The 26,703-nt window shown below is 46.1% G+C and overlaps 1 protein-coding gene and 1 long non-coding RNA gene across 2 annotated transcripts in view; one reads left to right on the forward strand and one right to left on the reverse strand.

Annotated features, from left to right (window-relative positions):
• The window catches only part of MRAP2 (melanocortin 2 receptor accessory protein 2), a 65,652-nt gene that overhangs the window by 9,470 nt on the left and 29,479 nt on the right, over window positions 1-26,703 (reverse strand). The window contains exons 2-3 of the mRNA XM_008063111.1: window positions 8,700-8,831; window positions 1,953-2,052 (exon numbers count right to left, since the gene is read on the reverse strand). Coding sequence (XP_008061302.1) covers window positions 1,953-2,052; window positions 8,700-8,826 — 227 coding nt within the window. The 5' untranslated portion in view covers window positions 8,827-8,831. The remainder of the gene's footprint in view (window positions 1-1,952; window positions 2,053-8,699; window positions 8,832-26,703) is intronic.
• The window catches only part of LOC110596080, a 2,176-nt gene continuing 2,069 nt past the window's right edge, over window positions 26,597-26,703 (forward strand). Inside the window, exon 1 of the long non-coding RNA XR_002482248.1 lies at window positions 26,597-26,674. This is a non-coding gene — a long non-coding RNA (uncharacterized LOC110596080). The remainder of the gene's footprint in view (window positions 26,675-26,703) is intronic.

Genomic DNA, 26,703 nt, shown 5'->3' on the forward strand with positions numbered 1-26,703 from the left:
TGGGGGGTGTGTGTGTGTGTGTGTGTGTGTGTGTGTGTGTGTGTGTGTGTGTGTGTCTGAAAAGAGAGAGTTAACTTAATGAACTGGCTCACAAAACTTTGGGTGTGGGCAAGTCCAAAATCGGTAGAGTAGGCCAGTAGGCTGGAGACCCAGGGAAGAGGTCCAGTTCCAGTTCAAGGGCAGTTCACTGGCCCAATTCCTTCCTGCTTAGGGAGGTCAGTCTTTGTTTTCGTCAGGCCTTCAGCCGGATGGTCCACTCACATTCTGGAGGGTAACCTGCTTAACTCAAAGTGTACTGCCTTAAGTGTTAACCTCATCTAAAAAAATACCTTCACAGAAACATCTAGAATAGTTGGCACATGAAATGAACCGTCACAGGAAGTTATGTTCTATTTTGTGCTAGTAATCCCATTTGTAAAATCACTTGCCTCCCACATCACACAAATTCATTTCAACAACCCACAAAAACCCATCTGTCCCTCTGAGGAAAAGGAAGATAATAGGGCATTATTATTCCCTGACTACTCTATGAGATGTGCCCCAACCTGAGTTTATTCACTCTCACAATCCATAGCACATTGTCAAACTTCTGGACCAAAATATAATAGAAGCAAAGGCATGCACAGGTCTTTATGTCTTTTTAGTGGCTGTTCAAGAGGTTCTCAGCTATATGTCTCTACATCAAGGAAGGGATACTTTCATGAAAAATATTTGTGCTAAAAAACGTTTCTCCGGCCCCTGACGTCTTGAAATAACCGAGTGATGGCCAGAACTGTCCCCTTTTCCCAGGGCTATTTTAAAGTTCACGTGCAGGTTGAAGAATGAACAACAGACGTCGCAGACGATGTGATGAGACACAACCATGAAAGCGTGCTGCTGCCAGGCTGTGTGGGGGCGGCGAGGGGTCATGAGACACCAAATGTAAAGCTGAGAGGATGTGCATGAAACGTCTCCTGCCCACTCTCCCAGGTCTTTCTCCACCCTCTCCCTCCTGCTCTGTAGAGGATATAATTTTCATAGCGTGGTAGAGAAGAACATGAACGTTGGGCTTTGGATGTATGGCGGCTCTTGGATAAAGCCCCTAGCGACTGGTTGTGTTCAGCCAGTGGGGAGCAATGGCGAGAGACGGAAGGAAGGAGAAGAGGGAGGCTCTGATCTGAGGCTTCTTCCCTGAGAGGCCGCAGCGCTCAGCTGACTCCTAGTTCCGGCCATGGCCCCTCTTCCCGCCCCTTGAGACCCAGGGTTGTGATTGCCCCTCGTGGCTGTCCCTGGGGTCCTGCACCATCCTCTGGGGATGCCCTCTGCCCTGTCCGCAACTCACGAACAGCAAACTCTCTTAGAATGGGTGCCGTGGAAATCCTCAACTACGAATCCCATAGTTAACTGTCTTGCAGATTCCGTAACTGAACAAATACCTCCACAAATCCATAGCCCAACATGAATGTTCTCTACTAGGTCATGAGAATTAAATAATCCACAGGGTTTCCCTTTTTACCCGAGTTTCAAGAAAACTCTGCTAAATCCGGTGAACACTGTCAGTAATTAAATTAATTGCGTATCCCCAGGAACAACAATTTCTGTGCTTCTTGAAATATTTTTTAAAACGATTTTCATTCTTTTTGTGCCACTGTCTTTTCCACTCTTTCTCATATGCGAGTCATCTAAGTCCTTTTGGGAATAAGGAGAAAATACATCCCAATAAACATTTCAATATAAAATTTAGGCCCGGGTCAGCAAAGGACCAAGAAACCCAATTTTATAAGGGTCCACTTGAAAATAAGCCCAAGATCCAAGAAGCAAAAAGTCAGGAGGAAAGAGGGGTCCCACCCCACAGGTGCCTGGGTCTGGGCGGCCAATGCGTCCACCGAAGCAACCCCAGCCCTGGGCAGTCGTTTCTGCTTCCTCAGTTTCCCAGGGGGCTTGACAGACACGTGAGCACAGCACAGACTTACTCTGGGTGTGGGACTCCCGTCCTGGTCAGCAAGGTCAGCACAAAAAACATAAAAACCACGAAGACGGCGAGACCAACCCAAAATCCAATCACAATGGAATCTGTAAGACAGTTAAAACTGGTATTAGTATTTCAGAAGAGTTTAAGACGTGGACATTCAAGGAAGCAGAGCCTCTTGGAGAGGCTCTGGTACATGATACAGGAGAGGAAATCAACAATCTGATCCACAGGGGCCAGGGGACCGATAAGACTTCCAGAAGGAGGGAGAGGGCGGAGTCTGCGTGGCCTCTGGGGTTCTGTCTGGGCAACAGGAAGTGATCTGACCCTTCTTGAGTCTTGATTTCCATATCTCAATGAAGGAAGAATCGCCAGGAATGAATGTTGTTTCCATATCTCGTAGGAACCTAGCAAAGAATGTAGGTCAGCTGGGTCCTCAAATGCCCACTAAAGTGTTTCGAGTTAGAAAACACAGTTTCTAGCAGAGACCGCCATCTTAAGTTTAAAATGCACTGATTCCAACTGTTGTAAGAAAAGCTTTAGACATATTACATTTAACAGATTGAGCAAGAAAAAAGACGAAAAGGCAATTGTTGAATCGGGCAGCCCTCAGAACCAGAACAGATTCAGAGAGACACTGAGGCTGCCTCATGGTTGGCTAAGATTTCAGGACAGAAAAAGGAAAGAGAAGCACAGAAAACGAAGGAGAGGTGCAGCAACAGCCGGACTGGCTGCAGCTGGGTGTTTGCTTATTTGAACACGGCTTGACCAGTCGGCCGCCTGCGAGTGGCTGGAGGACGGCCACTAGGGTCGGCTGAGCCTCGCTGTAGTTACAGACGCCGACTCCCGGTTCGTCTGCAGTCTGCTCGCTTCCTAGGTTAGTAAATAGGAACTCAGCTGGGTGCGTAGGGTGGCCTTCTCGGGCCACATGCCAGCTTAGCAGCCCCATGAGGCAGCAACTCCATTCAGTTAGCAACCCAGTTTTGCATCTTCCGTTCCGGTCATGATCGGATGAGTCAGGCCCTCACTAATTCCCGCACTCAAATGGCCTCCAGCGTGCTCTCCCTGCCTTCGGCCTCTCCCTGGGCTGCATCTATGGAGAAACCTGCTTCCACGGCTCCCATGGTATGGCTCCTTTATGAAACACTCTCCAACAAAAATAAAGCTGACGTGCGTTTCCAGATTAAAAGAGGTTCACAGGTAAAGCTCTTCATACAATATCTGCCATCTAAGACGCAGGTACCCGCAGGTGCCAGCTATTCTCATTAGAATGATCAACTTCTGATTTGCCCTTACTTTAAAACCCATGTGCTTCCAATCAAACTAGGGGACACTGTGTCCCTATACTTACCTTAACTCGTAGCCATAGCATCTTCCTCACAGCAACCCTTCAAAGGGGCTCTTACCTCTGCCTGGCAGGAACAACTTCCTCCAACTGGGAGCTCATAAAAGTGTATCCATCCTTCACAGTTTCTGCTTCACAAAGTCTCAATTCATTTCCCTAACTGATGGGCTCTCTCCCTCCCTGTCTGTGCTTCTCTAAGCAGGCCTTTCTTTGTTCTCATCATGAGTAACAATCCTGAGAGTGTTTACCTCCAGGACAGGACTTGATTTGATTCGATTCGATTGTCTACAGAACCTGGCACAAACACAGTAGCATCTCAAATCTGGGGGACAACACAGTTAAATCACTCTATATGCTGCGATCTAGATGAAGATGCTGATCTATGTGGGGATACAGGAAGGATGCTTAGCAATTTTCTAAAACTAAATGATTGGACTTTAAACACTAAATATATTTAAAGGCAAAGCATTATTCTAATTACATTATGTATACGCAGCACTTAAAAGTGAAGAAATAAAGTTAGCAATTTACTTTGCAAAGTTCATACTTACATCCTGCATATACTATCACCTAGAGGCTAACAATGTTCATTCAGCGCTCTGCAAAACTTTCCCAGGATCTTACCCTTAAGTGCCAAAGAAAGAGAAATTGTAGACTTTTTTCCTTTTAACTTGGCATTTAAAAAAAGAAATGATAGACTTTGCCTTTTAATATAGTGGAAGTGAGGCATAAAAAAGACATAAGGACAAGTACCAAAAAGCATATGTCCTCAAGTGCAATGAACATAAAACAATAAAATCTCAATTATCTGGGCACGGACTGTGAAGAAACATTGTACAGATAAATAACAGCTCTGCACACTGTGCTTGATCAACTGCCTGCATAGCAAAAACAAATTCTAAAATTACCGCCCCAATGTTATATTTAAGTCCTCAATTCTGAATTTAGTCACGTCGATTGACATTTTTCAGATCTGCTTGCTAGGAAGGTGTTCCCGGGAGGACAGCTTTCATGCTGCAGATGGTGGACTGATTCTCAGAGGTGCAGGAGCCAGTGCCTGTGTCCCAATCTAGCCCAGCCCCTCCCCCTCGCCCTTCTAGTGCCCCAGGGAGCCGATAAAAAAGCAGCAGCAATAAAGTGGGGTGCAGGAGGGCCACGGCCCTCGGAGAAGTCACGGGGAGGCAGGGCTGTGGGCCCAGCTGTGGTCAGAACTTGAGAGTCCCAGGATCCAACAGCACGTCCCAAGAGTTCCCTGATAGCGTGGCATCTACGATCCCATGGCTGTGTATTTCAGTAGTTCTGCTTATGTACATTCTCCTTTGCGCAAAATTCTGCTGCCTCAGATATCCCCACTACCTTCCCCCAGCCTCATCCTCTGCCCTGTGACACTCGACCCCAGAGCATGTTCTGACCTTCAGCCCCTTATAAGGAACACAGAGATCGCCACCTCATCCCAGGAATATCCAAACTCTCCTGGAGTTTTAGTTTCATGCTCAGTTTCATGGGCATTCAGTAAGTCTGGAAAGCAGAGCCTGGTCTTCCCAAAATCACCCTTTCACTGGGAAGAGTCAGACAGACAGACTGCGGCTCTAATGAGGCCAGGCGGTAAGTCAAGCGAAAAGAAGCCTTCTGGAGGAGCTCCTGCCAGAGCCCACAGCCTCCCTCGGTGCTGCCTGACCACTGAGCTACAGGGACTACGATTGCAAGGAGGTAGAACACACTGCCCAGGGGAATTCCAATGGAAGGTCATCATAAAACAATTCCTCTCAGCCTGACCTTCAACGAATGAAAGGGAACGAGAAAGTGGAAAGCCAGCCGGGCTCGGTGGCTCAGCCTGTCATCCCGTGCCTTTGGGAGGCTGAGGTGAGTGGGTTGCCTGAGCCCGCGGGTTCGAGACCCGCCTGGGCAGCGAGACCTCATGTCTACAATAAATCAAAAAATCAGCCGGGCGTGGTAGCGTGCGCCTGTAATTCCGGCTACTGGGAAGGCTGAGGCGGAAGGATCGCCGGAGCCCAGCAGGTCGAGGCTGCAGTGGCCGGGAGTGGCCACTACACTCCAGTCTGGGCGACAGTGAGACTCCAACTCAAAAAAAAAAAAAAAAAAAAGAAAGTGGAAAGCCGACAGGATGTTTTTCCTTTCCCATCCAGCGTAGGACTAGAGCCACTACCCCGTCCCACTCTCCACCTCCTAAGAATAAAGGGTGATCTTTCCATTTTGTGGTTCTGTGAAACACAAGGCTAATCATTCGCTTGAAAACAAGGGTTCAGGACACTGTCCTCATATCGCTTCTGGTTCTTAATGTGGTAGGTCAGTTTGTGGTGTGAATTCTTGGCAAGGAGCCGACAGTGATGATCCCACACTTGTCTCTACTGTGCATCGATGATACATGTTATTCGAGCCTTTGCCATCTCTAGCTCTGCTTCTCATCTTGATGACCCAGCTCCTTGCTGACTCATGCATGCATCTGGGGTCTACAAGTTGGCTCAGGGAAAAAGCACACAATTTGGCCACCAACCGATGGTTCAGAATAAGAACATGCTCCCTCGACCTTTCCACAACGCGTCAGTCAGCCTAGGGCCATACCAGTCTGCACACGCCCGATCTCGTCTCCATGCAGCAGCCAGAGTAGCACTGCTAAAATGCAAGTGTCCGCTCATTGACTCGTAGCTTTTTGCTTCTGCAGCTCTGGGTACACCTTGTCTTACCCAGCCACACTCTTCACAAATGGCCCATTTCTCTTTCCCTTTATGGCAAGACTCTTGAGAGGTTTGAATGTAAGTACTGTCCCCAATCTCCTCTCATTTTCTCTTGAACCAATTCCATTAGCCTTTTGCTCCCTGGGTGCCATGCTGGCCTCCTTGTTGTTCCCTGCATGCTCCAGTTCACTCTTGCCATGGAGCCTTCTCTGGGATGTTCTTCCCCCAGATATTTTATAGCTCAAGCTCTCATTTCTTTCAGGTCTTTTCTCAAATCTCTCCTTCCATGGCCACTCTATTATTTATACTTCTCCCTGTACACTCCATTATCCCATTATATTTGCCCTTTTTATTGCCATCGGATACAGTTCATTTATTTAATTGATTTATTGCTTGTTTCTCCCACTAGAATGCAAGTTCTATGGGAAGACATATTTTTGTCTTTTCAGTTCACTATTGTATCATTATTGTGCTTAAAATAGTGCTAAATGTAACAGGTGCTCAATAAATACATGCTGAATGAATGAATAAATAAATTTCCACTCTTGGTACCAAATATATGCCACTTACAGGCCCACTTCTGAAACATATGGTTTAATATTAGAGTCAAAACTGAGGGCAAAGGAGAATTCATAATGACCATCAGAGGTGGCTTTTCAGATGAAAGAGTCTTTACATGTAGGAATCTTAATTTTAGCAGACAGAGGACCTTAGTCTAACTAAAGATGTAGCTACTATTGCCAAGCAGATCCTTTAAAGGAAAAGTAAATGAAAATAACCATTATGGTCATTCCTGTTCCCATAGATGCCCCCCGTGAGATGTCCTTCTGTTATTTTGAACCTGCACCTAACTGGCTTTGTATCTGCCCAGCAGAACAAGGAGCCACACCTGAAGGACAGAATCACAGCACTTTGAAACGGAAGGGACTGTACCAGAGTGCACATCACAAAAGTTGGCTTAATCTTTTCACTTTCCTGTAATATTGGGGGTTTTGTCTGTTTGTTTGTTTTTTGTTCCCTGCATATATTGTCAGGTTCCTCTACTTTAATAAAAATAAAACAGCAGGTACTCACTTGGGCCTTTTTGTTTTTCCTGATGGCAATATTAAAGCTAATAAAAGCAATCCTTAGTATTGTTATAGCAGGTAAAGTAAGTACTGAGTCAGCATCTCTGCCTAGGTTTTGCAGGATGTTTTTCTAGTGATAATCACTTCTAGAGTGCTCAAAAAATATTTTCCTCAGCTGCCTCTGGAAACGTACCAAACAAAATCACAGCAGCAGGTCTCTCTTCTGGGCTACTTAAACTAAGGAAAAGATACAGGAGCAAACTGACACAAAAATAAAGTTGATGTCACCAAGCTGTAAAGGCCCACATAACAGAGAAATTTATGGCAATTTGCCCAGTCATTTTGATTTTCACTATAATTCAGAACAAGCAAGTGTCTCTACATAAAGGTTATCCCAGAAAAACAACTGATGAAAGAATTTAAGTAAATTAAGGAGGGTGTTTTCACACCCAGACCTCAACAGCCTCCTATTGGATAATTAGTGACAGCACACCCCAATGGATTCCAAGGGCTTTTCTATTATCCTAACAAAGAAATACTGAGCAAATGTCAATAAAGGAACGAGTGAAAGCATTTAATTACTACTATTCCCTTAAGAAGTAAAGGACGTGTGGTTCAGTTAATGACTTTTGCTTAAGGAACAAAAATGAAAAGCCCTCTTGCAAGGGAGCACCCATTTGGTGCGAGGAATCATAAATGCCAAGACAGGTCAGAGTAGAAGCAGTCAGGAAGTAAAGGAACAAAGCATTTCCTTTGCTATATTTGTGTGTCTGATGCTAATCATTCTTATATTTCCTGATGTGTCCCACGAGTCTGGACCATTTTTAAGAACCTAAAAATTTTACAATGCTGTGGATATTCATCCTGAAACAACTGCACGTTTCAGGGATATTTATGGGGTAACTAAGGCAGGACTTGGGCCTGGACAGCAGTTTCTGCCTACTTTGTCAACTCTCCTTAGTGAAACAAGGATACTTCATGCTGGCCAGTCAGCATTCAGTTAAGTCTGGGTTTGAATAGTAACCTTTCACAGAATTACATTTCCTTGCTCTGTGCTGGGTCATTAATCATTCCAATAACACGAGCCACCATTCATGCCCAAAACACTAAGTTAGAAATGATCACAGTCTATTCTTGTCCATCATTAGGAACACCACAGACAGATAGATCTCTTCAGAAAACCAAATGGGTCAAAAGCATGCTGCTGGCTATGTTACAAAAGAAGGTTCTTCAAATAATATATCCAGATTATATTTGTGTACACATTTTTGGTAGCTCAAACATTTTTTAATATTTTTATTTTTTTTTAATGTTTTTTTTTAATCTCAATCTAAGATCGACACTGACTCACTTGGATAAAATAAAATGAAGATGTTAAAAAATATAAAAATGTAAATAAAATTCACATCCCCCTACTAAAGGAAAACTGTAAGTCCTTCAACAGTCAGAATCACCGAGCCCCTCACGTGACACCAGCCCTGAGCAATCCGCCCATGTGTGGAGGGCTTTTGGGGGTAGAGGCGGAGTTCTGTAAGAAGATAGAATGTTCAGGATAAGTAATCACTGGGACTTCACAGGTTAACATGAAGACATATTGTATTTATGTATAAAACTTACATAAATTGGAATTGTATAAAACTTACATTTATGAGCCTTCAGTCCTTCAAAGGAAACCGGTCCGATCTCATAATACTCATATTCCCAGGTGTAATCAGAATTTGAGGCAGATGGCTGGGAGGTTCTGTTAGAAATTAACCTCTGGGTAGACATCTCCCCTGCACAAACGGAGAAAGGCAAGTGCAGAAGCTGTCAGTTCATCCACTGCACAGTCGCGCTAATTACTGTTGACGACATTCAAGAGCTCAGTGGCAAAGTCCTCAAGGAGGTCCCACCCACGGTGCCAGGGAGAGAGTCTCACCAGCAGCCCAGACCTCATACCATGTGGCCACTGTTTCCTTCCATCTCTCCAGTAGACTGGAATATATATTTGGAACGAGATGCCAAACACCTTTTGTGAACGTAACCCCACGCCTGGCTCAGAGCCAACACTCACTGCCTGATGGGGGAAAGAAGGGAAGGAGGGAGCGACCAGGTCAAACTCCTCGCGCTCACGACTTCAGCCTCACCACCCAGAGCTGCTTATGGAAAGAGCCTACAGAGAATAAATAAAGCCAGGAGCAGAAGTGAACGTCTGAGCACCTACTATGCAACCATGAAGATGTGTAACCCAAGTCTAACGGAACATAGTACACAAAAAAGAAGCAGACAACAAAAGTTGCGTGATGGGAGAAGATATTCAACAGAAATCCACAACTTGCCCACTTACTCCCGAAATTGATCCTATTTTCAGGATTTCCCAAGGATCTTCTTTGTTGACTGTGAGTATTAGCCTAGAAAATTCTTACTTCTCTGGGCCAAGATGCTGCACTGGGCCTCACACATGCCGAAAGTGACAAGTCAATGCAGCTGTGTTCAATCACTATATTGAGCATCTACTATGGGCAAGACACTACACTATAAGGTCGGCAGAGACGCCTGAGACACCGAAAAGTACCCCTCAGACCTTCTCTTATAACAGAGAAAAGGAGACACACTGACAAATAACAGTAACACAAGGGAAAGCTTGAATGATACACCAGCCAAAGCCGAGATTCACCAAGCAGTCACCGCCACTGGGACCTGTCCTGAAGTGCCCCTCCTCCCACACTTCCAGGTCAGAATCACCCACGGTCACCTCTGAGGCACAACCCCCAGGGAAGCTGAGGCAAAATCGCAACCACCCTTCCACCCCAAGGCATACGTCTCACCTTCCCCTCGTGCCTTTGTTCTCGTCCCCAGACACAGGCCAAAGAAAGAGACACCGAGCCCATGTCAGCACACTGTCCAAAGACGAATGCTCTGATCCAGAGAGGAAAGCCAGGATCAGGGGTATGACTCCGAGGACCCAGCCAGACAAGCCATTTCTTCAAAGGTAGAAAAGAATATGCCTACTCCCATTTGAGGAAGAAAGCTACACAACTTATAAGAAAAGCTGACCTTTACTTTAAGTAAGCACTCAGTTACCTTTCTAATGCCAGCGTAAAAATAACACAAAACCATTACCACAGTATCCTCTTTGGCCTTTTCATTATTTGAACAAGAGGTTATTTTCCTCGACGACGAAATAAATTTCCTCACAAAATGGAAATGAACAACTCAGAGCCAAGTAGCCCTATCCTCATTTATGAGCACTTCCTCCAGAAGAAAAGAATTGAGAGAGAGAAAGAGAGGAGCAGCTCTTCAGTTGTGGGGTTCAGAGGTACATCGCAGATGAGGAGAAACACAATTTCCATTTGAGAATGTTAAGAACTTCACCCCAGGAGAAAAGGGCACTGGATTTGGAGTCAGAGAAGGCCAGGACCTGAATCTTGTTCTCCCTCCGCCTGTTATGTGCCAGGCAGACACTTAACCCTCCCAGTCATGTTCTCCTCACTAGCAGAACTGACCACCATGCCTGCCGGCGAACACTGTTGACAGGAGATGGTTCTGGCTGTGGCCAACCCCATATGGGCAATCCCCTAATGGGCAACCCCACGACCCACCGGGCTCACTCCTCGGCCTCCAAACTGGTTTATCTGCTTCCACTCTTAACAATCCCTGGGATCCACACTCATTAGCCAGTGATCTTTTTTTTTTTTTCTTTTTGAGTTGGAGTCTCACTCTTAACAATCCCTGGGATCCACACTCATTAGCCAGTGATCTTTTAAAAAGAAAGACAAGGCCGGGCTCGGTGGCTCAGCCTGTCGTCCCAGCACTTTGGGAGGCCGAGGCGAGTGAAGCGCCTGAGCCCAAGGGTTTGAGACCAACCCGAGTCCGAGGGTTCGAGACACACCTCGGCAACTAGGCGAGACCTCATCTCTTCGATCCATCAAAAACAAAAAACAAAACAAAACAAAAAAACTGCACTTGTCACGCCTTGGCTTTACACTTTTTTTTTTTTTTGAGTTGGAGTCTCACTCTGTCACCCTGGCTGGAGTGCAGTGGCATGCTCACGGCCACCGTAGCCTCAACCTGCTGGGCTCAGGCGTTCCTTCCGCCTCAGTCTTCCAAGTAGCTGGAATTACAGGCACACACCACCACACCTGGCTAATTTTTTGATTTATTGTAGAGATGAGGTCTTGCCAAGTTGCCCAGGCTGGTCTCGAACCAGGCAATCCTCTCATCTCGGCCTCCCAAAGTGCTGGCATTATAGGCGTGAGCCACCGCGCCCAGGCGGCTTAACACTTTTAATTACTTCCCACGGTCAGGACAAAGTCCAAATCCTTCAAATATCCTATAAGGTCATGACATGGGCCCCAGTGTCTCCTCTTATCGAGTCATTCTGCCTCTTACCCTGCCTGATGGTAACGCTTTTCCAACAGTTCCTCAAGCACTTTTTGCCCCCTGCCACCTGCACACTGTGGCATGAATGGTTCTTTCTACCGCCCCATGCCAACCCTTCCCTTCTCTCTGCATTCTCTCATCAGCTGGATCGGGGCTTGGCATATCTGGTCACCACCTGTGTTCTTAGCCTGCAAAAGAAGAACGCTTTTTACATTTTTCAATCACTGGGGGGAAAAATCAAAAGGATATTTATGACATAAGAAAATATCTATGAAATTCAAATATCAACATCCATAAATAAAGTCTGATTTATTGATCAATCAGCTACCTGTTGGCTTTTTCTTTGGCTTCTTCAGCGTTAGAGTAACAGAGTTGAGTAGTTACGACAGAGAAGTTACGGCCCCAAACGCCTAAAATATTTACATTCTGGTCTTTTATGGAAAAAGTTTGCCAACCCCTGATCTAGAGCCATGAAGAAAAAGAAAAAGGATATGAGCTTCAGTTTGCACACTAGGAAAATGAAGATAATGGTATCTACCTCACAGAGTTCCTGTAAAGATTAAATGTGATGTTACATTAAAAGTTAATAGCCAAGACCCAAGTTAAGATCAATAGATAGTAGCCAGCTAATAACAGACATTATTAGCTAAGAAATGCTGGTCTTGGACAGAAAAGCCCAGGTTTGTTCTTCAGACGCCATCAGCTCCCCGGTCAGCCAATTCTTATTAAATTCATCATGTGGTCAATCGATCTATGTATGCTAGATAAATAAATTATAATAAAATAACTTGAAAACATTCAGTTAGATCACTTAAAAGTTACAACGATTAACATTTACATCTTAGGATTCATGCAGTTCTACCAACACAAAAATGAAACAATAATCTTTCTCTCCTTTTTAAGGAAAATAAGATGAAGTCTGGTTTGATCATATCATTTTATTGGAAACCAACATCACAGCTAACGTAACAAGCAGAACAGAAGGAGGCCCTAGGCTTCATCTAGAACAGGAAAAGAATGAAAAGTACCTAAAACAATGCAGAAGATAAAGACAGAGACGCCATCCATTCTCGGTCTCAGCAGCGCACCACAGATCCCAGAGTTGTTCTCCCAGGACCACATGGTGGGGACCCCCACCAGCAGCTGCCAAGGCCCACAGGAGCAACCAGTCTCCCTACTATCCTCTTGTGTCAAAAAGAAGCAGCAACACCCCCCAGTCAGGAACTAGCGAATAAAACACATCTGAGTAAGAGCCAGCTGTCAGGAAACATCGACCACCCACCCCCATGGAGACTGTATTCATTTGCGGCTTCTTTTTTCCTCTCTTACACAATTCCCTTTCATATAAGGGATCGATCGCCAAAGGATGTTACCAAAGGGTGAAGAAGTTACACGTGCAAGCGTCCTGACCGTGGCAAAGCCCGTTAAGAGAGCAGCAAAGTCCCGAGGAAGCCCTGGAGACAAGAGTGAGCCTATCTGAGGTTCTCCAGGGATGCAAAACAAAAGGAGACAGCCCACTCGCCCCCAGCAGCCACCAGCGTGGTAGCCTTCGCATAAAAGGAGGGGCTGCTGTTTTCACTGGCTCTTTCCTCTCCGTGCTCGAATCCCAGAGAAGGTGTGGAGGACAGAACCTCTGGTTTCTCCTTCAGAGCAGTCACCCGGTGCCCTTGCAGCAATCTTTTCTCACCCAGGTCTCAGATGCATCAGCGTAGGCCATCAGATGCACGAGGATGGGTTGCAACCGCAGGCTGTGCTAAGGCAGTCTTTTTTAATCTTCTCTGTTAACCAAAGCCCGGGGGTGGCTCTCTGAGCTTTGCCAAAACATAAGCCAGACTGTTTCATTACTTGGAAACTGTAAGCATGTCTGGGTGGCAGCTCCCCCCCTCCAAGTCTGATAATCCTGCCACAGTGAGGATCATCTGGTACCAAGGCAGCTTCTCCCGCATGAACACAACAAACTGGAAGCAGTGGCTCTGCAGGCAGCCACCCTCCTCAGCACGATCCTCCCCTGCCCAGATTTTCTTAACGTCAGATTTCTTCATAATATCAGAATCATTAAAAATAACTTCTTCGGTGGTGCCTAAACAAGCTTCCAGGAGCATCAGAGAGAGAGACGTTGCTCTTTTGAGCAGCTGAAAGCGCCATTGTCAACAAAAGAAAAAATGAAAATTATGACTGTACTTCAACGTTCCCCCTGAAAAAAATTTACCTTTTCCAGGTGTGCACAGGGTAGTGCGGGCCAGGCCAACTATTGGGGGCCAGAGGGGGAGACTGCAAACCCAGACAGAGCCTCAGACACCTCTCCCTAATCCATCAGCCCTCCCACCCACATTCCCATCACTTTCCTCCCTTCTCGTCACGATCCACGCCCCCTTCTCCAGCCCAGGTTCCCACACCAGTCCCGGGCACTCACGTTTCCTGCTTACAAATGGGTCAAGCAATTATTTCCACCCCGTCCCAAATGTGAGGAGAGGTACTCAGACTTGGCATTTCCTGTGGAGTAAAATGAAGACTCTGCCAAACTCCAGAAGTAGGCATGCCATCCGAACCACCAATCTCTGCTCTGGCCTAGGCCAGAAAGGTCTCGCTGGCTCCCTGTTCTTATCTTTCTTCCTCCTGTTCCCAGGAAAAACTGTCCCTAACACAGCCCTGCAAATTCATCCTCTTGACTCACCACCCTCTCTCTCTTCCAGCAAAAGACCCGAGAAGCCAACGATAAAGCCCAACCACGCTGCTCTTTGGTGACTGATGAGCCCAAGATCGGAACTTCAGAATCGCAGTTTTCGAAGCTTAACTCCCTCCTTGCACGGAGAACTGACTGTGCACCCAGCTTACCCAGGTCTAGGTGAGTAGGTCCACACAGAGAAAATGAGAGACATCAAGGTTAGGAGTCAGGCTTCTGGTTAGACCAGAACCAGGTGAATATTCCTAAAGCATCTCCACAAGGCAACACATCAGCAAGGGATCGTGCTCGACCCTCTCAAATCAGAGCCTCCACAGCATCCTTCCAGGGTGATGCTTAAAAAACGCTGACACGGTACTATCCCCAGAAATTAATTAATGGTATTATCCCCGGGTTCTCCTTGATACAGACTCTGGGTGAACCGTCGCCTTCTACTGGCATTCACTGCTTTACTTCCCAGGTCTGCTGATTCCTCTTCTGTGAATCCATTGTAAGTCACCAACTTCTTTCATGGGGGGTGGGTTTTTCTCTCCTCCGATTAAAAAGGTCATGCTTCCAGGACTCTGTAGCCCTCTCCTCTTTACTGCTCTTCTTGGACGTGAGCATGACTCTTCTTTTGGAAGCTCTGGCCACTCCACTCAGGCTCGTGGCACCATCCACGCACGCATGTGCACGCGCTCTGGGATCTGCCTCCCTTCTTCAATGAACAGACTTCCCACATGTCTCCAAATGACCAAGTTTTATGCCACTCCCTAGTGTTTCCTAGAAGGTACTAAGGTACCAAGCAGACCTCAAAAACACGGTGCCTGACAGGTGACGGAGGATTCAGGATGCATCTTCTTCCCGTCTATCCCTACTTCTCCGGTGCACGACAGTCGTCTTTTCCAGAAGCAAGATATGGAACAAAAAGTGTTGTCAAGCCTGAAGACATCCTTCATTTTAGTCACAGTCAATGCCAACAGAAGATCAATTCACAAACACAGAAACAAGACTTAATATTTTATGCAGGCAGCTATCCGGCCACCACGTGCAATAGAGTCCCGCTTAATTAACAACGGGGCATCCTTCCAGCTGGTGTCTCAAAGGCGACAAGCACTTTGGACTCTTAAATCCACTTTCCTCAGTTCAGCCCTGGGCATCTCTATAGTAGTAGATAGACTAGGAAATAATATTGCAAGTTAGTGTCTCTGGGCTCTGTAGTACTCCACAGTGCAGTCCCCAAAATGCTTACTGATGAACTATGAGGTGCTGGGAACGCAGCGACTGTCCTTGAGCCTCTGGAGACAGCTCTTGAGATGGTAACAGACCTTTCCAACACACCACAGGAAAGACTATTATAAGATAGCATCCCCCAATCCTCCTTCGGCCTTCTCTTTCCTCTGGCGTCTTTTTCTGGAAGCACTGTTATGACAAGAGGCTGCCTCTGTTTTGCTCTTGTTGAATTTCCAGCAACTCACGTGCTATGAGTTGGTGTTGGTGACCTCCTTCCTACCATTTATATGTCAGAACCTAATACCCAATGTAATAGTATTAAGAGATGAGATTTTTAGGTGATTCAGTCATGAGGGCTTAACCTTATAAACATGATTAGTTCCCCTGTAAGGGGATCCAGCAAGCTCCCTTTCCCCCCGTCGACCACGGGAGGACACAGCAACAAGGTGCCATCTAAGAAGCAGCGAGCTCTCACAAGACACCAAATCTGCCGGCACCTTGATCTTGGACTTTCCAGGCTTCAAACTGTGAGAGTACATTTCCGTTGTTTTAAGCCACCCAGCCTAAGGTATTCTGCTACAGCCGCAGGAATGCATGGCCTCGTGTAGACACCACACAAGACTTGGCTCATAAGCAGACACACAATGCATGCTTGTTGGATCTGTTTTTCATGATTTCAAGAAACCCCAAGACTCCTTCTTAACCCTGAACCTGAGAATAGAGGTCTCCCATGATAGGAACTTCAGCTGGACAAGGAGAAGAATGCCACACCCACACAGGGTGAAGACACCCCAGAAATAAGCTGGAAAATCTCCATCTAGAGAGAATTTCCTGAAAAGAGATGAGGCGTGGCCTCGAGAGGCGACGGCACTCCCGTCCCTGGCTCTGCGGATTTGGGGAGCTGGATTTTCAGTCTTCCCAGGGCGAGAAGGCCTTATGTGCGCATCGACCAAGTATAGGAGACTGACTCATAATCAGCACATTCATTTGTTGAATTACAAAAAGGAATGAAATGGCCAACCAGATCAGACCAGAGCACATGTTTTACACAGTCTGGGAAAGAATGGATGATCAGAAGATTTGCTGGTGAATGTGGAATCAAAACAAGGTGTTGAACATATAACAGGATAAAACAGGGCCCTAATCCTCTGACCCACCACACGTGTGTCAGGGTGCCAGGCTGCTTTTCTTGTATTCCAATACCGACGTCCTGTTGCCACCACAAAGTGAGGCTACTGCCGTGATGGGTTTGAGGTCCCCACCACAGGGAAGTCAAAGGTTTAACTCGTGCCTTTCCCGAACCTCGTTTTTCTTGGTGTGTACTCCAAAAAATTCTAGACAAGCTGAGGGAACCAGTAGAAACCCAAGCCAGTTACTTTTATTACAGTCAGGTTTTCTGGGTTTTCCAGGACTCACTGATATGTCTGAGCCGTCAATAAAAGTGTGTTTAAAATTACTAGAGTCAAGACAAAGAACCAACTGTGAATAAGCGATGTCACTTCATACCCCTTAGGATAGCTATTATCAAAATCCAGAAAATAACAAGTGCTGTGAGGATATGGAGAAACTGGAACACTTGTGCATTGCTGATGGGAATACAACATGGTACAATCACTGTGGAAGACAGTTCCTCAAAAATTTAAACACAGAATTATCATATGATCCAGCAATTCCGAGTGTATATTCCAAAGAACTAAAAGCATATATTTGTACACATCCGTGTTCATAGCAGCATTATTCATTATTCATAAGTCAAAACTGTAGAAATTGTCTAAGTATCCGTTGACGGATAAACAAAACGTGATATATACATATAGTGAAATAGTAAGGAAAAAAGGAATAAAAATAGGCTACAGTTTGGATGGACTTTGAAAGCATTCTACAGAGTGACATAGCCAGACACTAAAGAACAAATACTTCATGATTCCACCTGTGTGAGGTACCTAGAATAGTCAAGTTCCTAGAGACAGGAAGTAGAATGGTGCTTTTCAGGGGCTGAGGATTGTGGGAAATGTAAAGTTATTGTTTAACCGGTATAGAGTTTTAGATTTAGTACCCATTAAAAAGTTCTGGAGATGGATAGTTTCAATGGTTGCACAACAAGGTAAATATACTGAATGCCATTGAATTGTACACTCAAAAATGGGCCATTTTATGTTATACTTTATGCAAATGAAAAACATTCTAAAATGTATTTTAAAAAGAAAACTGATAAAAAGCAGTGCTTCCAAGCAGGCGCTTGGAGGGAGGGAGGGAGAGCTCTCTGAAGCAAGAGAGGACCCCAGAGGGTGAGAGCTGGAGCTGAGACACCAGGGGCCCCTTTCCTGTGTGGGTCCTTCTGCCCAGGCCAACCTACAAGGGGCCAGCTGTTTTCTTTTCCAGAGCACTGTGGGGATTCCTTTTCCGATCAAAGGAATACTCCCTCTAGGCTGTGAAGAATCATTCCTCTCCAACCCAGGGAGAGTCAGGCAGCTGGGAGACTATCTGTGCTGTGCCATCCATGGTCCTCTGGCCCTACTGGGTCCCGCACATATGCTGACTGCTTCCCCAATTCTCCTTGTTATAAGCTTCGCCTTCTGTTGCCCCTGTCTTAAGCCCCCTTCATTTCTGGAGAAGCAAAGCCCATCACAACGTATCATCCCAAAGCTTTCAGGTCCTCCTCATGGACTGCCTTTCAATTGAGTGGCTTTCCGATGACAGAGAGGAAGTACCATCACCCCATTACACTGGCTCCAGTCTCTAGGGAATGTTTTCTGGAGACCAGCGGGATCTTACGGACCTGGCAAACAGCACTGCCACCCTTTTTGTTCTGCCAAGTCAGGAAAAATGTTTTAAAACAACGGTCATTAACAATCATCATCTTGTAAACACAAAGTCATCTCAACGTGACTGTTTGGAATTAGGGCCCTAAAGGGGCGATCACGTCAAAATGAGGCCCAAATCTGACCAGTGTCTTTATCAGAAGAAGGTGAGTGTCCGCAATGCCATTCTCTCTCTTTGCCTATCCTGAGTTGAGCTCCTGCTTGCAAGCGAACACAGGCAGTCTTTGACTTTCTGTTCCTGAGTTAGCTCGCTTAGGGGGGTGTTCTCCAATGCCGTCCAAGTTGCTTCAAGAGATGTGATCTCGTTCTGACAGCTGAACAGTATTGCATCGTGTAAATAGACCATATTTTTCATTACCCACTCATCAGTTGATGGGCATTTCAGTTAATTCCGTATCTTTGCAACTGTGCTATGGTGAACATGAGGGTGTAGGCGTCCTTTTCACACAACGATCTCTGTTCTTTGGGGCAGATACCTAGCAGTGGGATTGCTGGATCACATGGTAGGTCCACTTTTAGTTCTTTGAGAACTCTCCATACTGCTTTCCATGGAGGTGGGGCTAATTTACACTCCCACCAACAAGCATGAGTGTTCCCTTTCCTCTGCAACCACACCAGCATCTTTTTTCTTTTTAAGTTTCTAGTAGTGGTCATTCTGACTGGTGTAAGGTGGTATCTCACTGTGGTTTTGACATGCATTTCCCTGATGATGAGTGATGCTGAGCATTTCTTCACATGTTTGTTGGCCATCTGCACATCTTCTTTTAAGAGGTGTCTGTTCATGTCGTTTGCCCACGTTTTAATGGTGCTATTTGCTTTTTTTCTTGCTTTGAGTTTCTTTGTTTGAGGTCTTTGTAGACTCTGGATATTAGTCCTTTGTCAGAAGTATAGTTTGCTAATATCTTCTCCCATTCTGTAGGTTACCTATTTGCTCTATTGATTATTTCTTTTGCTGTGCAGAAGCTTTTTATTTTCATTAAGTCCCACTAAAAACAAACATGCTTTTTAAAAAAAAAACCTTTCAAAATTTCATTAATGTATCCCTATATTCCATCTTAAACAAATCAATAAATGAGAACATTTATTTAGTTTTCATAAACATGCCCTTCAAGGAGAAAGAGCACTAGTTTTATGAATGCTAAAATTAACATGAGTCAGTCCAAATCAACAAGGATATTTTAAACACAATGAGCTTAACCATGAATAATTTAGTGGCGGTCAAAAAGCTGAGCGAGGCCTCTGCCTTCAAAAAATCTAGGCTTATATTTGGAACCATCTTTTTCCCCGGTGAATATCACCCTCTCAAATTACACACACACACACACACACACACACACACACACACACACACACACGTGCACACACACAGACACAAGTTAAGGGGAAACACAAAAGCCAGAGCAGGGCGCAACAGTGTCATTATAAAAGGGAGTACCCATTATGGTACAGGAACCTGGGCTGAGGGAAGCCCTCAAAGACGGTCCTCTGAATCTCTGTCCATTCTGTCCCACCTGCCCAGCTGGCCTTCCACTCTCTCCTCTCCAGGCTCCTGCCCACACTTGAGGAGGGGCGCAGTCACCACTTTCTCCAAGGAGTCCCGTCCAGCTCTTTCAGCCAGAGGGTCTCTCTCTTCTCTCAGATTTCTTTACATGTATTACTTGAATCTCTCATTTTAACATTTTGCACTTGGATGTCCCCTCTGAGGGGACATTGCAAATCCAGCAAACCACTCTGATGCCCCCTCTCAGGAAACATCAAGAGATTGCTGGTGTTATACAGGACAAATTTTTCAAAAATGTATGTTTCCTTTAAACATATGAAAAAATGTATGTTTCAACATGCATGAAAAGTAAATAGCCGGGCTCGGTGGCTCAGACTGTAATCCCAGCGCTTTGGGAGGCCGAGGTGAGTGGACTGCCTGAGCATGTGGGTTTGAGACCCGCCTGGGCAACTTGGCGAGACCTCATCTCTACAATAAATCAAAAATTAGCCGGGAGTGGTAGCGCGCATCTGTAGTTCCGGCTACTTGGAAGGCTGAGGCGGAAGGATCGCTGGAGCCTAGCAGGTCGAGGCTGCGGTGGCCGGGAGCGGCCACTGCACTCCAGTCTGGGCGACAGAGTGAAACTCCAACTCAAAAAAAAAAAAGAAAAGTAAATAAAGAGATGGAATATATACTGAGATTTGATCGATGAGCTGAGAAGTGGTTTTCAGGAATCACAAGTGTGTCTTCCCATATCTTCTCTGAACAACAGACTGGACAAAAAGTTACATATTATTAATGTGGGAGGAAGAAAACAAGACTGTACTGTCTGCTCAAATAGAAAAACACCAGGTGGAAGACGTCGGACACATTACTATTGCACAACATGTATCAATGAACCTGCAATGCATGTCTGTGACTGTTTCAACGTTACCACACATTAGAAAAATATAGGATATAAAATGCTAAATTTTTTGTCATAATTTCCTCAATGTCCAAAATTCCAACATAAGCCAAATATTACAATAAAACAACTGGTTCCAACACTATGCTATTTAATATGAAGTGATTCATTTTTGACTATTTCATAAAAAAGTGAGGCCGAGTTGCTGACAGGGAATCTGCGCGATGTCTCTTGAGTGCAAAGCGTTCATAACGAGAGAGCATAAATCCGACTCCCTAAAGACCAGATTTTACCTCTCACTGAATCCTCATACTGATTTATCTAGTTACCACTCTAAAACATCATGGCCAGGTGATGAAAACCTTAAAGGTTTTAAACTTTAAAATTAGACCATTTTAACAGTACTAGGGAATCAACCACCCTTCACATTTTAATTAGTGAGTTTTGAGGCACTTGGCACAACAAGACCAAGGAGAGAGACAGGCCATCTCTTAAGCCACTGAGAGGATGGCTTGCCAAACGAGACTACTTTGTGTATGTTTGACCAAGGTGTCTATCTCCAAGCAGCACGTTCCATTCCTTATGGCTTGAGCTGAATCATTCTTTCGACAAACAAGCAAAAAGGAGAGGACCAGCTGTTTCCAACTCTGTTCCACAGAAAAGAAAATGTAAACTAAAGCAGTGCCTTACTGAAGAGCTTGACACCGAGCAGCAGAAAAGCTGAACTATCCAGCGCCCCCAGTCTGGGATTCTTAACGTAGGTGTTTGCCTTTTCTGGTTTCTCCACCAACCCCCGCCCCCGCCACTGTCTCCTCAGGCCAATTGCTGATTACAAGTAAACCAGAGCTCGGGGAGCAGGGGCAGAGCAGGCTCCAGGCAGCCGTGGCCTCTCATCTGGCAGCAAGGGGCCTGGCCAGAAGAAGGGAGCTTTATAAAGTGAGGGCTGAAGTAGGGTGCCTCGGCTTGCCGGGGTCTGAGGAGGCCAAAGAGCCCTCAGAGTCTCAGGACACACCCTGGAGCACCAACTTTTCACGAGTTAGAGGGTTCTCCTATCTATTAAACAAGTACAGGTATGTTAGAGTAAACTGCAAGTATCAAATACATGTTTACTTCTGCCACTCTTGGCCTCTGCTTCAGAATCCCAGCAAGATGGGTTAACTCTCCTCTCTCACTGGGGTAATTTAGTGGAAATTTCAAAGCACTGGTAGAGATATGATGTAAGTGTATATAATAATAGTTTCCAGATATTCCTCTTAAATTTCTTTCTCCTCTTTCCTTTTTTCCCCTCCACACAAAACAGAATATTTTCTGAAACGATCTATACAAAGATTTGTAGAATGACAGGAGGAAACGCTTACAACCACAGCCTCTGACACATCTCCCACTTCTTCTTTCTCAAAGGACCAGACAACTTCAGAGCTCATCCTTGGGAAGCCCCTCCCTCTGTCCGCCTGCCTTCACATGGCGGCTGTTTTTACTATTACCAAGGACACGCAAGAAGAAAACAAATGCACCTTGCGGAAGAATAATTATTTGAAACTTACAGACTATTTTCACTTGACTGGTTATGAAATTTTACTAATGTTCTCTAGGCAGGCAAAAATGACATAGGTCTTGATAACAGAAACACAATAACAATTAAACCAGATTTTAACACCCATCATTTTAGCATCTCTGAAAGATTCTCAACTTCTGCTTTTCTTACTTGACATCTCAGCCATGCTGCAATGGACTGAAGATTCATCTCTGCAAAGGAGGAGAAGCAAAAATGCACGCTTTCTCCTCTTTCCAAGAGGACTAAGCACTTATCATATTCCACTCAAAAAAAAAAATTTCTTTGTACCCTGAGATAAGCCAAAGATAACGTGGTCATGCTGTCTGTAAGTTGGCCCCCAGGATATAAAACTTCAAACACACCCCACTCCCTAACAAATACCATCTTTTTCCTTGAGTGTTTGAAATGCTGATGTCGGAAAATAAGTCATGATTTGGGAACGAGACCATCGGGTGAGAAGTTGTTTTCAATGAACAGCAGACTGATGTACCTTGAGAATCTTGGTGACTTGGGCGGATATTTTCCTTCAAGCATTTATTGTGATTGTATTTGATGACCTGGTCTTATGAAGCCTGACTCCCTTGCACTCTGGAGAAGTTAACACTTTCTTTCCTTTTCTAACTGCTCCTGCCTCTAAGTCTTCCTTTGTCAGAAGCAAATGTAACGTCAAGCACAGGCTGCTACTCCTTTCTATTTTAACCCAAGCATGTGTAACCTAGACTCTGAGTTAGCCCATTGTGCAGGGCCCGACCAGACGTCGATTTTATTTTTGTCTTCTATTGCCCCTTAAAATGTATTTAAGGGATTCATCTTCCCCTGCCCTCGAGCGAACACTTGAGCAGATCCTACACCTTCTGCTCATACAACCACTTTGAAGTCCCAAAAGAGGCCAGGTGCGGTGGCTCCCGTCTGCAATCCCAATGCTTTGGGAGGCAGAGGCGGGAGGACTGCTTGAGGCTACAAGTTTCAGACCATCCTGGGCAACAAAGCAAATCTCATCTCTACAGAAACTGAGCCAGGCGTGGTGGCCCTCACCTGCAGTTACTCAGGAGACTGAGGTGGGAGGACTGTTTAAGCCTAGGAGTTTGAGGCTTCAGGGAGCTGTGATCTCACCTCTGTACTCCACCCTGGGCAGGACCCTGTCTCATGAAGAGAAAAAAAGTCCCCAAAGAATGAAAATGCCTCTGGAATGAAAACAAAAGTTGTAACATGTAATCTTTCCTATTCCAGCTTACTCCTGTTACCTGCTGGTCTCCTGCTGGGGCTGGAGAAGGTAGACTTCTATTCTCTTTCTCCATCATCTGCACAACTGCTGGCCAGTTTCTCACCCCTCCAAGCTCAAAGAAGGAGGACAGGACTGAACTAACAATCCTCCCCCCTTTCCACCACAGGTGCTTTAGTGAAACTCGCCTGCTTTCAGCTGATGCCCTCACCGGAGCAGGAGCCCAGCCCCTCCTCCCACGTGGCCCCACCTGCCCCAGGATATCTCCAGACATCCTTTGCCCCACACCCCCTGGGAAGGGAGTGATTCGGCTGCCCAGGTCCATGTGTGAGCCCCAAGGGCAGAAAGCACTCATGCAGTTCAGTTCACATTCCCCCCAAAGCCCCCCTCACTCGGCTGGGAATAAAGGAAATGGCAACAGATCTACCTGGAGAAATCGATGGACAAAACTTTCTCACTCAATGCTCATTTTCCTGAAGTGGCCAGTCAGTGGCTCACTAGTTACGGAGAGACTCTCACTTACCTACCCTGACATTTCTACTTGGTGATCTAGCACTTTCCCTTGGAATGCCGCATTACTTGAAAGTGTGCCTCGGTCAGTTCAATTTAGTATCTTATTTTATTTATGCGCACACACACAAATGTTTAGGACAGGCTGTTAATTTTCAATTATTTTTAAAGTTCATTTTTACCCTCACATTTTGATAAAATGGAAGGATTTGGGCATTGGAAGGGGATTTCAGAAAAGTAAAATTACATAATGGACATTTGTACACCTAACCCTGAATTGTACCCCACATCTTCAAAATTAAAAAAGAAAAGAAACATAAAATTAAACATCCCCACTCACCCAGGGGGATGCCATCCTCTCCAAAGTCTTGGTTTGCCTGCTGGTCCTGATTCTGCTGTTAGGAACACACCTACTTCCTGTTCCCCAGATAACGGAGGACTGGCTCCCAAATCTGGCAAGGCTCCTCTCTGCCAGGCGAAACACTCCCTCATCACCCAGGTCACCTTCCTCTGGATACTCCCTGGACTCTATGCATGTGCTGCCCGGAATGAATCATCAGTAGAGCCGACCCTGGGCAACTGTGGCCCGAACACCACAGGGAGGGAGCAGGTGGTGGTGAAGGACCCAGGCTCAGATCACAGCGCTGCTATTTACTGGCGAGGCAACCTTGGGCAAATGGCTTAATCCCTCTGTGCCTCCGCTTCTTCATTTGTCAGATGGGAATGGTGATGATATTCCTTATCTCATGGGTCGTTACAGGAGTCGAGTTAAAATGGGAGACATCCTAACTGCACATCACAAGCTCCACACACATGCCTGTGAGGAAAGGCAGGTCCTTGCTCTTGCAGCCCCAGATTGGCTTGTGAGCAGCTGCTTCACACTGTGGTTCACTCGGGGCTGGGAGTCTGTGGAGTTCCTCCTCCTCAGGGTTTTTCTTTCTGTTGAACTGCTGCTCAGCAGGGCGCCTCTATCCTTTACTTTTTAAACTGACTCTTTGAACCTAAATGCAGAATTAGACCATTGACTCTGCTGTGAGCCCAACAGCCTAGTATTATTATCTCGTGTTCAGACATAAAATGGATCTCATGGATGATCCTCCCAGATTTGTAGCTGCTGCCACAATTCTGTAACTATCCCCTGTCTTCCTCTTGAGGGGTGATGGCGAGAAGGGACAGGAACAGGGCTTCACTGCATCCACCCTCTCTCCTCTTTATCCTTGGGGATAGCAAGAGAGTTTGTAAACTACAAAGTCAGGACTGACTTCAGACTCTCTGCTGATGGGAGGAGGTCAGTGACTCTGACTGAGCTGTAGGTCCCCGGCTTTGGGAACCTCCTCTTTGGAAAATGGAAATAACAAGTCATTTTACTGCAAGAACTTAAGTAGACTGTACATTAGAAAACACCAAGCCAAGTCGCTGTCACACTGGAGACATTAAAAAATCAAAAGTAAAATTAAACTTTAAAGTCAAAAAAAAATTTTTTTAAACAAAAGGTTAGCCAGAAAATGACACAATGAGGTATTATTTGGTAATCTTCTAAATATCACAGTTGGCATGGTAATGTTTCCTTAAATACATTAGATCAACATCATGAGAATACTGTTCTGATATTTTTTGGTACTCCAAGCAACAAAAACATTTCCCTCTTGCAAGCTAAAAACGAGGAACCTTATGTTTTCCTTAAATAATGTGAACTAATATAGTGGACTGTGGCTACCAAAAAAAGACAAAAATAAAGAATTCAGAGACGAGTTCAGGTGGATGAAATACCTCAACATCTGGGGGCCAACAGAATGAGGAAGGCGACATTTTCCAGAAGGCGCAATGGGAACAAGACGGTCCCCCACCGTGACCAGAGCGGGGTAGCCTGGAAGGCCGGCGGGGCAGCCAGGTGGGTGCGAACACCCAAGCAGACGCAGCAGGACGGCAACGCGGAGCAACAGACACACACGTGCGCGCGCGCACTTCACAACACGTCCTGAGGGGCTCCTCTTCCTTTCCACTGAATTCCACGCTTTGAACCTGCTAGCGGCAACTCACTGAACGGATCGCCAGCCTAATGAGTCGTAGCCCACGTGGAAACTCAAAGGACCCGCCCCCTGCACCCCACAACCCAGCAGACAGCTAACGAACGAAGGGAGTATGGCGTCCCCCGTCTGTAAACGCTTCCCAAGGTGGTCTCGAGCGCTCTGGTTGCAGAACTGGTTCCGGACCGCTGCCGGGATTCCAGGCAAAGGGCAGGGAGGGGGCTCTCACTGCGCTCGGACGCCGGCCGCTTGGGCTTGGAGCGATGCGGCCTCGGGTCATCTCGAAGTCCGCTTCTGGCCCTCAAGACCCTCTAAAAGCGGGAGGGCTGGCCTTCTGTTTTGACAGGAAACCCGGGAGCAACGCCGTCGTGTCCTCTCACCGGTTAGCATCCCCTCGCCCTCCGCGAACACTGGGCGATCCTCAGCGGACCCAAACGCCGCCCTACGGCCGCCAGCTCACAGCGGGCTCCCACTCTCCCGGCCTCGCCCCTGCAGGCCCAGGGCACGTTCCTGCACCTGTTCCCGGTGCTGCGCCCCACGAGACGGTCCTAAGGGCCTAGACTCGAGCAGTGCCCGTGTCCAGACCCCTGCTCCCTACTACTGACTGGCGGAGACATCTCGGAAAATAATGCATTTTAAAGTACTCTGAGCGTTGTATTGATGCAAACGTAAGCAAGTACCTCAGCCTAATTTCCTCCCCCTGCGCACTGGATATACTGCTCCTTGCTCGTGGGGGTTTCGGGAGAAGTACCGGATGTCCGCCAGTTCCCGTCTCTTCCCTGGGGAGCACGGACGCTTTCCCTCGAGCTTCCTTCGCGTACACGCTGCGCGTTTCCCCGTGGTGAGATGAACCCCGGAGCCGGACGTGGG

The sequence above is a fragment of the Carlito syrichta genome, unplaced genomic scaffold (genome assembly GCF_000164805.1).
Source record: "Carlito syrichta isolate Samal-C Ts95f unplaced genomic scaffold, Tarsius_syrichta-2.0.1 Scaffold306592, whole genome shotgun sequence".
Taxonomy (NCBI): Eukaryota; Metazoa; Chordata; class Mammalia; order Primates; family Tarsiidae; genus Carlito; species Carlito syrichta.